A 13,117-nucleotide genomic window follows, 5' to 3' on the forward strand; every position below is an offset into this window, starting at 1 on the left:
ATTTAATTCATAATACTATTAGTTCCGCTTATTTCTCAGTTTGTCCCTTAAAGAAATAAAATTGTCGATTTTACTTAAATTATTTGATTCACTTTTCTTTTTCAGAGCTTAAAACCTCGAATAGTAACACACGATTCGGCTTTTATTTGCCAGCATATATAACATCTCGTTCTAAGGATGCTTGATCCCAAGGGGATAATGAAAACTATAAATATTTTAACATTTCCTGAAACCGTTTTAAGACTTGTGAAATCATTTGGTTTTTTGCAGAAAGAAAAACAAAGGTGGAGAAAAGGAAGAAAAAAAAGCCTCGAATCATCGCAAAGTACTGGAAATATTGAGATATGGCACTGTCATAATTTGACACTATATTCATTTAATGTAATTCCATTGTATTACCATTATCGGGACTCCTGCTTCAACTAAGGTTTCGAGTCTTATAAATGCTTCATTTTTCATTGCGGTTGTGGGAGTGGCCGTTTCGTCTTTTCTAAATATACATGCCGTTATTGAAATCAAGTTTTAAACAGAAGATGACTGCCACGTGATTATATCGTTATCGAATGTTTAGTCATCGATAACATCAAGTATGAGGAGGACTTTTTAAACATATAAAATGAAGTAGCTTGTGAATTTTATTTGCCTAGCATTTGCATTAATGCCACTCCGTTACAATTTGGACAAATATTTACCAAGGAGCTGTTACCGTGTCAAACGACGCGTAGAGATATTTTCATGAAGGTAAGGCGATATATAAACATGTACACGACTCTCCGTTCCATAAGCTACGTTTTTTTTCCCAAAGCGACGAGAAAAACTAGGAAGAAATACTGCGGAAAAATACGATGAAACTTTATGCACTGACGTTTACTTTCATTTTGACTTATAACTATTAGTTTATGCACTGATAGCGAATAAAGTCTGCGGAATTGAATTTACACGCATTTAATATGCTTACCTTGGCTTCAGTTTGGCTTTCTCCGCTATTTCTATCACAGTCTGTGGACCACTTGTGACCGTACAGAGAGCATCTATTAGTCCCACGTCTTTCCCTAATGAAAGAGCAAGGCTCACTAGACCTCCTCCCACCAGCCTTTGCAAGTGTTTTTGAAATTCATCAGCATCCATACTGCTTCTCCCTCTTTCTGATCGAATAAATAAGAGAACTTTTTGATTTGGTTACAATTAGTAACCAAAAGAAAACAACATAATTTGGTATATGCTCATATATGAAATTTATGAAATTAAGTTTTTTGGGGTGGCTTTTATCAGTCTGTATCTACAAACCAAATAAGGATTTGGTAAGATGACAGCATCCAAGGTGATGCAAAAATGATGCTTTCCCAAAAACCGAGAAAGTTATGTCATCATCTGAAAAAACACGTGATGCCTTACGTCATAATGCTCTGAGATAGCATCATGTTTCAAGTTTAATTGATATTATTTATGGGTTATTGAATTTGTGAATATTCGTGTGGACAAATTATTTTGTCAGTCGCTAACGAACTTGCTAATCAGCACGTGAAAGCAGTTAGTCCACGTGAATATTATTTATAACAAATTCAAGAACATAATTATTATACACTTTAATCCAAATGAAAATATAAAAACACTATTTTGTGGACCGTCATATGATTTAAATTAAATTAATCAACTTCATGTGAACAATGACGCCCCTTAAGGTTTAAAACTCTTTGACAGCATCGGTTTTGAATGTATGGTTAAAGTGGATAAAATAAGACAAAAAGGAATAATGAATAAAGTTATTATTATTGTCTAACCTTCATATATGGTTAAATATTACAATATCGGGTCACATACTCTGTGTACGTGTATGTGTCTGTCTGTCTGTCTCTCTCTCTATATATAAATATATATATATATATATATATATAAATATATATATATATATATATATATATATATATATATATATATATATATATATATATATATATATATATAAACAAAGAATACAAATCATATGGCGAATAACAGTCCTTTCAAGTGCACTGGATCCAGCAAGGGATCACGAGTGTCAAGGACTGATTAAGATAAATGCAATAAACTGACAACGAACAGTGCAAAACTAGTACCTAACTAACCTGGGTGATTTCGTCTTTTAATGAGTCTTTTTCAAAGGCAAGTACAAGACATAGACAAGACAAATAAAACAAAAACCGTTGTGTTTGCAAAACTTTACATGGCTGTTTCTAATAGGAATTAAACCTTTAAATCCACTATGTTTCAACTAGGCTATTTCAACCCGTTGCGGATGCTGGAAAACACTCTTATTGACCTAGAAATGATGAGCCATAACGACATCTGCTTTTTTGATGTAAATTAATGCAAGAGCAAATTATATCCCGGATATTTTGTTGTTATAGTATTAATTATAGGCTATTAAGCAAATTTAAAGAATTATTTAAAAGAAAACGTGTCGGCTGCAAAAGATAATTTTATTTGTGCATGGCTGTCATATTTCATTGTTATAGTAGTAATTACAGGCTATTAAGCAAATTTAGAGAATTATTTAAAAGATAATGTGTCGGCTGCAAAAGATGTGTGAATGGCTGTCATAACTCATAAGGTTTCGCATCAGTTGTATTGGTGAAGTGTAAAAATACATGTGCTTCAAGCGGAAACCAAATTCTCGACTGCAGATCCAAAAGCTGAACCACTCTGATATTAATTTAACGCTGTTTTGTGGTAGTATAATGACGGTAAATACATCTGCACATCAGAATGAGATTATGGCTACAATAAATTCACCTAGTCTGAACCCTTATACATTTCATACACTTGATGCAGAAATTTGTGAACGCATGTTTCACCTGAAGAAATGGCGACTGCCAGCACATTGAAGAGATAGCTTGCTATTGAAAGAGTTGTAATATCTGCCTATACTGTTGTCAGTGCTTGGATTTGGAGCAATCCCACACATAATAATATTTACAATGGTGCATCTAGGCTTGCTATAATCCTTTGATATGCAACTGTCAAATTGTTACATACTGGAATTAGAAACAAGTACTGTTATATTTTGTAGAGGGCACAAACAACGCAGGAAAAGCATCAACCCTGCAATTGCTTCCAAAACTGGTAGGAGTTAAGCAGGGTGATGGAAAGTAACATTATATATCAGGGGTTTCAACAAGACCAACCAGGTGATTGGCTTACGGTACATGAGGTTGGCTGCGGATGGTAACTCCTTCGTGTTTGCTCTGATCCACGAGGCGAGAGGTGGTGACAATGGAATATACTAATACAGTATGCAAATGTTTGTAGCCACGTTTAGCACATCTTGTAGCTAACCGTCAAATGTCTAAAGGGCCAAACAGACTGTAAGAGTAAACCCGAGTCATAATTGTTAGTACTATCGGATGTGCAACCAGGGTGGAGTCACAACAAACTGATACACAGAGGGTGTCAAAAGATCTTGCTCATATCACCGGCAAATCGATTCACTATATGCTTGCAGATGTTGCTGCCCTATTGAATCACGCTCCATTAATAGCGACATATTGGTTGGAGAAGAATGGTTGCATGCACTTAGTAAATTTCGTAGTGGGAAAATGTACAACATTTCCAACCTAGGGCCTGGAACGCTCGTTAATATGATGCAGCATTTATACAGACTCTAGAACCATAGTGGGTATCACAGGTTTTGGAGAAGGGAACTATTCCTACCAGTGGGCATTACTTCTGGAAGCATACGAAAGAAGAGACAGGGGACCAACAAGTAGTTAGAAATACATGAAAAGGAGTATCCAGAAAATGAAATATAAACATGAAAGACATAAAAGAAAGCGAAATGAAGATGGATCGTTTGGAGTATGGACCAGAGGTAATGAATGCTGAAATAGATGTACTCAAAAAGGCCGATGTGACTATTTCTAATATGAAACTTGTCCTTGATAAACATGAAACGTTCCTTGCTGTAAGTCAGGATGGAAAAGTTGCAAAAATAAATCGCACTCTGGACTAATTGAAATAGGAAACTTGATTCATAAGAATCCTATTACTCTAACAAAAGCAGACAAAATGTGTTACAAGCTTATGTTTAGAATGTGATAATGAAAACCAGTTCTGACTGAAAAGGAATCGAATCTCATCCGTCGTCAGTGTCAGAATATAACTACTCAACTCCTACTAGATTCACATATAAAGAATTTAAAATGATTCCGAATTATGGAAAGTAATGGTTGCCATACTACGGGCTTTTATGTCGAAGCTTTAATTCCTGAAATTGCTGCTACAAGTTCCAGAATGTATCTTAGAGTTATGGAAAAAGCGGAAATTGTGCAGGCAGTATACCTCAACGATCTTGCGGCAGTAGTGCCTCGTTCAAGTTTTTCATTTCAAATTTGTTTTGTTTTATGGGGTGGGTGGGGTTAATGAGTCGTGTTTTTATTAGAGGTTTTGACACTGCATTATTAGTATCAACAAGTTATGAAGAAGTAGATAATTTCTGATAAACCAAGTCATTTTAAGAGAGATGGTTGTAATAAAATGAAGTTCTACTGTAATCCATGCTTGACAGCAAATAATGAGTGTTATTTGGGTATTTGTTTTCCGGTGATACGTACCACGGTACTTTTTCACCGGAGCGGTACGTCAGAAGTTTCCGTCAGTAAGTAATATACGGAAATTCCCGAGGAAACTTGTTACGAGTTGAATGATATTAACAGCGTCTTGCCATTATTTCTGACAAAATAGTTCAAACAATTATCTCCTTTTAAGACACGGTTTCATTTGTCACAAATTAGTGGTGAATATTACAAATATAATTATATTTTTATACGACGTATATCAACGCAGCAGGCTTGTTTTGCATCTCTTGGCCAACTCTGATAAATATCTTGCCCGGGTTTTTGGCATACCACTCAGTTTCCCTCCTATTATCTCAACAGTGTAGCTTGAAGATTTTAGGCTTCAGTATCAATACGTTATATCTGTAACAATAGGCTCTCTAATGATATCAGCTACAAGTTAAGATCAATCCCACATTAGTTACAGCTTTTAGAACGCAACATACAAAACGATAAAACATACATATAGCAAATGCATCTATCATAATGTGTTGACCATTTAATTTTTGGGTGGAGGCTGAGATTTTATTTTGGGCTGAAATATTTTCTTATTTTTATCTTAGGATAATGATTTTTTTTCTCCAAATAATATTATAGATAAAACATGGTGTTATTTTGCTACGAATCAGAGCAAGATATTTTCCCACCTAATGACATACGGAAATTAAACAAAATTTGTACCCATAGTTCTGCATTGTCCTTTCCACTGAAACATGAGTCACTAGTATTGAGAAAGTTTGGAATATTGTTTCTTATTTATGTATCCAAATGTCACAAGGTAATTATAGTTTCATCCTCCGACATTTGGGTCATATGTCGAATTCTCCAGCACCAATGGCTCTGCCCAATGCCCAATGTGGAACCATAATATTGTTAAGTGACTAGTACTTGGAAATTGTTTGCATGCTGTTGGAAATGACTCATTACCCATGATACGAGCACGAAGCCAGCCTAATCAGTTTGTCAACAAGTATGCTTTGACTATTAAGAAAGATATCTTTGGTAAATACATATGAACATCTTGTTTAAGTGGGGAATGGGCGTATCATTGGGTAAATACAGTTATACAAGCCAAGGATGTACTGATTCATAAACATGGGCTTTTCATTGGAGAAATCCAGTTTTACTAGTGTGAATGGACTGATTTGCATGTATGGGCTTTTCATTGGGTAAATTAAGTGGTCCAAGTCGAGATGGGTTGATCATTAAGATTGGGTTTGTCATTTGGTATTTACAGTTGTACAAGTTGTGGATGGACATCAGTTAAATATGGGTTTCTCATTTGGTATTTACAGTTGTACAAGTTGTGGATGGACATATTTGGTATTTACAGTTGTACAAGTTGTGGATGGACATATTTGGTATTTACAGTTGTACAAGTTGTGGATGGACATATTTGGTATTTACAGTTGTACAAGTTGTGGATGGACATATTTGGTATTTACAGTTGTACAAGTTGTGGATGGACATATTTGGTATTTACAGTTGTACAAGTTGGGGATGGACATCAGTTAAATATGGGCTTTCCATTTAGTATTTACAGTTGTACAAGTTGTGGATGGACATCAGTTAAACATGGGCTTTCCACTTGGTATTTACAGTTGTACAAGTTGGGGATGGACATCAGTTAAATATGGGCTTCTCACTGAGTAAATAGAGTTGTCTAAGTGGGAATGGGCTGATAATTAAGCATATGATTTTCTTTGGATACATACAGTTCTGAAAGTGACGGTATTGACATGCATAATTGTATTTCTCATCGGACCCAGAGAGAGAGAGAGAGAGAGAGAGAGAGAGAGAGAGAGAGAGAGAGATCTTGACACTTAGACATGTGTGAGTAATTCGTTAGAACTGGAATATTGTAACAAGTGAAGTTATAGCATTAACACATTTTCAGTGTTCAGATTCAAACAAAAGCCCTGCTCGTTTCCCTTGAGCATCTATGGACAGCCGTTGATAAGAGACACTCTAACACCTTCTCCAGCCATGTGTGTGTGTGTGTGTGTGTGTGTGTGTGTGTGTGTGTGTGTGCGTGACATAGATTTTTAACGTAGCTTTAAGAATTTTCCCGTCAAATCACTACGATGTCTGCAATGTGGCAGTTTAAAGTGGTATCTAGCACGGGGGCATCATGCCGCAGACACGTAGCATCATGCCCCATCCTGTCACATTATCCTGACACTAGGCCAGCTAGTTCTAAAACTAACCTCTTAATGCTGAGCGGCAAGCGAGGCAGCTGCAAGCACCATTTTTATAACTCTTTGGTATGACTCGACCGGGGTTCGAACCCGCGAGGAGAAAATTCTAACTTTTTAGGGCACTGGAGCGGTCCCCAGCCAGGTATCATGCATGTAATTCAAATTGCTGACACGTGTCTACACTCTAAAACAAATATTCCTATATTGAACTCATATTGTTTATACGTATGTGCAGTATTTTTTATATACACCCACCTTAAGGCGGAACATATAATGTTATGATATTGTTCGTCTGTTATCATATTTCGTTTCCGTATAATGAATTGAGTCCTCCAACATTTACAGTTATCAAGCTTTATTGATGGCGTTCACTTGGGGCACAGAAGAACCCTGGTAGCTAAGGGTGAAAGGTTAAGGTCACTGATTCAAAGAAGACAAGTGGTGTCTGCGCACAAATATCAACAACTATAGTTGTCTATAGTAATAGGTGCACATAAGCTGACAAATGTCGCACAGATATTATATTGAATCAATGACATTAACAAGTTCAACTAACTCTGCAGAATGAAGCGCTGCATTCGCCATCATTGGTGAAGTGCAATAGTACCCGCAATGGGGTCAGTGTGAGACCATTTTTGAATTACCGTGTGTCATAATGCCAAAGAAGAAAATTCATATCTAGTACGTGTTATTGACAGTATTTGAAATATTATGCGTTTGACATGGTTCTAATTTTTGGGTGCTTAAATTTGTACTTAACATCATGGTAAATTGTCTGCAAGTAAAGATTGGTTGCATGTGCGTGTGGCAGACTTGTTATTATACAACAACAACAAAAAAGTGGTGAACATGTGTATCCGCCTTTTTTAAACTTAGATAAATTCATTTATATAATCCCGGTGATATCGTTGGTGAGTGGCAGGGAAATACAAAAGCCCTGCTCTAATCGAGCACAGAAATGAATGCGCTTCACGTATTGGAATGATTGCAGCTGGAACAGCCGGTGGTGCTGGTATCACGGTACCAATTGTTTTTCCATATACCTTAATGCTAATGTTTTGTGAAACAAATATACTTTCTGTCCTACTTGAGCATGCATGTCACACACTGTCATATAGAACAATGCTAGATTGTAAATTTGACAATGACATAACCAGGTACTCCATTGCATTTAAGAGAGATAACTCTACTGGAACTAGACAGCGGTAAGAGTTATCTAGTCACAGCAAGCACATTTTCAGCCATGTGTACCATATTTAAAAAATAATCATAAAAAATACAAAATATGATCTAGATAGAAATTAACACAAACTCACGTGTTGCCAAGAGGCTCAACTTTTTTTAAGCCAAACAGAAAGTACAACTCTTACATAATGCACCAATCACAGCTAGTGTTGTTCTTTAATTCTGAATACAATGTTCCCTACACCTTAAGCTCCGCCCACCTGGACTTGTGCAATTGGCACCGTTATACCTGCTGACATGAGCGGAGATCAAATCATAGAGTATTATTTTCGTCATCAGTCTTGTATATTTTCCTCTTCCTATGTTGATTGTAGTGGTCATTCAGCCGACTGTACTGGTCATTCAGCTGGCTGAACTGGTCATTCAGCCGACTGTACTGGTCATTCAGGTAGCTGTACTTGGTCATTGAGCAGAAGAGTTTATGCAATGCTCTTTAGTTCTTCGTCGTTATAGCAACTAATATTAACCTATTGGGAGGGCTGCAACCCCACTTTATAGACACGCTCATCCCAAAGTCAAGCAGCCATTATGATTACTACTACTTCTAAACAGGTGGTCATATTGATATAATGTTTTTACCAACATACCTATTGTGATTTATAGATGGTCTTAAATGGAAATTGTTTCAATCATTAATCCAGCACGGCCGAAACAGTGGCCATCTTAAAATATTGTTATTACTCATCCTCCTGAATATATGGTCATATCTGCATGGAATGTTCACTAAAAGACTTTTGATGACTAAACCGTACTAAATTTGCCCCTCCCCCCCCCCCTTCCCGGCAGAGAAAAGTTAGTCTTTTGCTAACACCGTCGTTTGAACTATGACTTACTTAGGATCATCCATTAGACTATTTCCATCATTCTGCTGTTGCAAAAGAAAACAAAGATTGAGCCATAGCATGGAAATGACCAAATGTCTGTCTGTCTCTGTCTGTCTGTCTGTCCGTCTCTCTCTGTCTCTCTCTCTCTCTCTCTTTGTCTATATATATATATATATATATATATATATATATATATATATATATATATATATATATATATATATATATATATATATATATATATATATATATATATATCCTTCAGCTGCCTTCAATGGAATTTTCATTACGTCTATAAGAAGTGGAGGCTAAACAGGTACTGAATACTAAATAGTGTTTACTGACATTTTCACAGACTAAACATTGTGCGGTACATTAAGCTAATAATGCCTGCGTTGGTGTAATGACTTATAATATCGTGTGAAATTACAAGAATTAAAAGATATAAATAACAAGCTATGGCTTTAACAAAGTACATTTGGAGTGTGCTGAGATAAATGTGTATGCCATCACAGCAGGATGCATAATTAATAATAAACAGTTCATGTTTTAACACCTCTAGCCTGATCCTGATGGATATAACTTGGATCTGTCTGGTTATATCGTATATGGCTGGGAAGAACGGACTTGGACTAATATAGTGTAATAGTTGGATCCGTCTGGTCAAAGTTTGTATGGCGAGGATGAAGATCTTTGATTAATATGGTATAATAATTTGAGCTGTCAGGTCATGTTTTGTGTTGCTAGGAGGTAAGGACTTCGAATAATAAAGCATAACAACTGAATCTGTCCGTTATATTGAGTATGGCTGGGTGGAAGGACTTCCAATAAGAAATAAAACATGATACTGTTTCGTATTAATCACTATATAAATAACATGGATATTGGTAATGGCAAACCAGTCAAGTCGATATACCACAAGTTTTCATCTAATTGAAATTTCCATGTCTTATTAATGCACACCAATATGCCTCATGAGGAATATAAAGCCCCTATTAGTTCTTTATGTTTTCTCTTCGATTCTATGTCATTAACATTGGGGAAGTTAAGCAAGTCATATAATGCAAACATATTGCAAGTACTCGCCATACATTTAATAGTTAATGTCTTTTACACATTCAGCATGTTATGAGACGCCTGTGCCCCTATACTACACACCTTGAAACGTAGTATCACCATATGCACATTAGAATTTATAAGGAATATCAGAGATGGTTTGAAGATTTGGTAGCTAAAAAGAAGCAAACTTCTTGTTAGATAACAGTTTGTCATCACAAAACACTCAGTAATTGGTGAACGATAACAAGTGCTTTACATGTACTTACCGATATTGCATAGTACTCTGTTCTATGGGCAATGCAATCTTATACAATTTCTTTTACAGATTGATGACATGAGATTGGAACATAAATCTACGGAAAGTAGATAACAATTTCAAGTAATTATGCAATTGGCTCTCACCTTTTAGAAAGACAGTTAAGAAACAACCAGAATTTCACATCATTTACGTATATAATTTGTGTCATACTGAAAGTATACCAGATCACAACCAGGTCTAATAATGCGTAAATTTTCAAACAATGAATGAATGTTATTCATACTTACTGTTTTGCTTACTTCTCACTGTGGATTCCAATCTATTACAGGTCGTCGGATAATACCACTGCCTTACACGCTAAAATCTGCAAGCTTTTGGTTTCATATTGCATTGCAGAATATTATCTAGTACCGCATTAAAAATGTATTAAGGCAAATGGCTTTACTAACGGACAAATAAAGTTCCATTTACAATAGCTTTAATAATTTCATTGTATTGTTCTCTAAACTAACACTGACAGTCAAGCGCGGGCCGTACATACAGGTGAAACAGGCGGCTGCTGAGTCTTCAAGTTTTATCTGGGAACCAAGTTAAATCGGGCAGTTATTTTAGGGCCACCTCTGCTGACAGTATTTATTCAACTCACCATCGAAGAGTCGAGGTTTTCGTTACGTTAAAGCCGACTTCATTGTGTTAAATGATTTGTTCGTTCACAACCTACAGTACAAATGAATAAATGAGTAATAATATGGCCTTTTGAGGTTAAAACGAGTTGGTATGTATGTTAGCCTCTTGTTCCTTCCATTGTGCTTGTCTCTAAGTTTAAGCCTTCCGAGTTATGGTGCTATGTTTAAAGTATTAACCCCATACGTTCTAATTTGCCTTTCTGGATCTATCAGGTGACATGTGCTTAGGCTGCACAGGGTCTGGTTCACTCTTCCTGACTAATGCTATCAGATGCTGCCGAACTATCATCCGAAATATTTGGAAGCCTTGGTGAATTTTATATTAGACGTGTACCAATTCATCCTGCTCTTCGTCATTTAGAATTCTAAGAGTGCCACATTGGTGGCTATTATGAATACCCGGTGCATGGAAATATAAGAGATATATAACTCAGAAAGTTCTAAGTTAGTTTATGACAAGATAACTACTCTGTATAAAGAGCGTGATAAGAAGTGTTATTATATACTCATTGTTTTCTCCGTTAACTTTACACTGTCTGAATCGTTCAGTATTTTACGATATTGAACTCGCGTGCAATTCATGTTGAACTCACGTGAATAAAGGAACTACTTTATATTGTAAACAAACAATGGACGCAGACGCCAACACTTTTGATATATTGTATTTGTCTGTGGATGAAGTAAACCAACTGAATGAACTAAAGCAGATGTTTCGTGGACTGCCACATACGAGCTGCTTTGCCACATTCCGCGTTAACTTGTTTGATACAATGTTTCGGATTTAGGCTAGCTATAGACGCCAGACAGGGTCATTACTAATACCATGCAAGTGACAAGGCACAAAATGTCTTCTTTAGCCGGTAATAAGAATGGCAAAAATATACTTACAGTTTTACATCCTGAATTTCCTCCAAATGTACTTTCTTCGTTCTACAAATCCAAATTACATGAGCCATGTCATGGGTTCTCTACTTGATTACGCATATCGAAACTGTACTGTAATCTCGACTATATTCCAAGTGCAATTACATTCTCCTTACTGCACTCAAAATGAAATAAACATTATATTCCATATACTCTTTTTGATAATTGCAATTGAAAGACTTCATAATTTTCCCACAATATGATTTCAAACATTCAGTGGCATCGCCGATGAAATCCAAAGCACTTCTTGTAGAATTGGCCCGTAAATCCAGTCCATAATCACGAAATTTCGCAGAAACGACAAAAATACCAAAATCAATTCATTCCAGGTCAAATGGAAAATTTGTTTCAATCCACATTTATTAACAATATGTTTCCAAATTTCAATTTTATGTAGACCAAAACGCCATTTTTTTCGGAAAGTTATGTCTAGCGTGCGACTAAGGTGAACTTTATCTTGGCGAAGTTATGTGCGCATTAATAATGTTGTTGTGTAATGATTAATCTGCGTTTGTGTATTTAGTTCGGAATACGGGATACATTCAGTTACTTTGTTTCGTGTAGTTTATGTTTGTTTACATAATTAAGCCTTAGGTAGAATAAGAAAATAAGCATATAATAAAAACGTTACTGCATTTGTATGGGAAAATATGAACTCGTTTTGTCATATTTTCCAAAACAAATGCAGTAACCTATACATATTGGAAGTTGAAAACACTAAAACATCACAACCACCATATCCCGGATGCAAACAAATATACACATGAAATGGAGTACAGTTATGTTTGTTGGCCGTTTTCATTTCAGTTTACCTATTGAATTTAGAGCTATTTAGCTTTGCTCTCAGTAGTCGATTTCTTCCCATCTAAACATTACTGATCACTGGCCCTTTGTTGTCATTGGTCAGACGCCAGTATCCTTTTATGGGGTACTTATATTGATTTTGTGATTTCACATTCTTGTCATAATAATTGTCATAAAGATGACATGCTATTCACAATCACCATTCTCTCAAATATCCTCATTGGTAATATAAAGAACCATGGCGCCTTCACATTATACTCTTCGAAAATTTTAAATATAGCAACCCTCCAGACTCCATATTCTAAGTAGGCTAAAATAGTCGTATCTCACGTTATTGACCAATCGAAAGTACTCGTAACTTTTCAGCCCAATCAACCAGTGGGATACTTCAGTGGAATATTATAGTACATGATGGAAGAAATTGTTGAGAAAATGGCGAAGAACTCAGTCACATGCTGAAGTACGCTAAGAAACGTAGAACTATGAAAACTCATTACGATAGTTTTATGGAATTACTTGTCCAAGT

At 35.9% G+C, this 13,117-nt stretch overlaps 1 protein-coding gene and 1 pseudogene across 1 annotated transcript in view; one reads left to right on the forward strand and one right to left on the reverse strand.

Moving 5' to 3' along the window:
- Window positions 1–13,117, reverse strand: part of LOC149776805 (uncharacterized) — a 53,962-nt gene that overhangs the window by 14,008 nt on the left and 26,837 nt on the right. The window contains exon 2 of the mRNA XM_089941505.1: window positions 959–1,145. Within this exon, the coding sequence (XP_089797631.1) occupies window positions 959–1,128 (170 nt within the window). The 5' untranslated portion in view covers window positions 1,129–1,145. The remainder of the gene's footprint in view (window positions 1–958; window positions 1,146–13,117) is intronic.
- Window positions 1,962–4,565, forward strand: LOC149776806 (uncharacterized; annotated as a pseudogene).

Source organism: Sinohyriopsis cumingii, chromosome 18 (assembly GCF_028554795.1).
Source record: "Sinohyriopsis cumingii isolate HCF-2022 chromosome 18, ASM2855479v2, whole genome shotgun sequence".
NCBI classification, from domain to species: Eukaryota; Metazoa; Mollusca; class Bivalvia; order Unionida; family Unionidae; genus Sinohyriopsis; species Sinohyriopsis cumingii.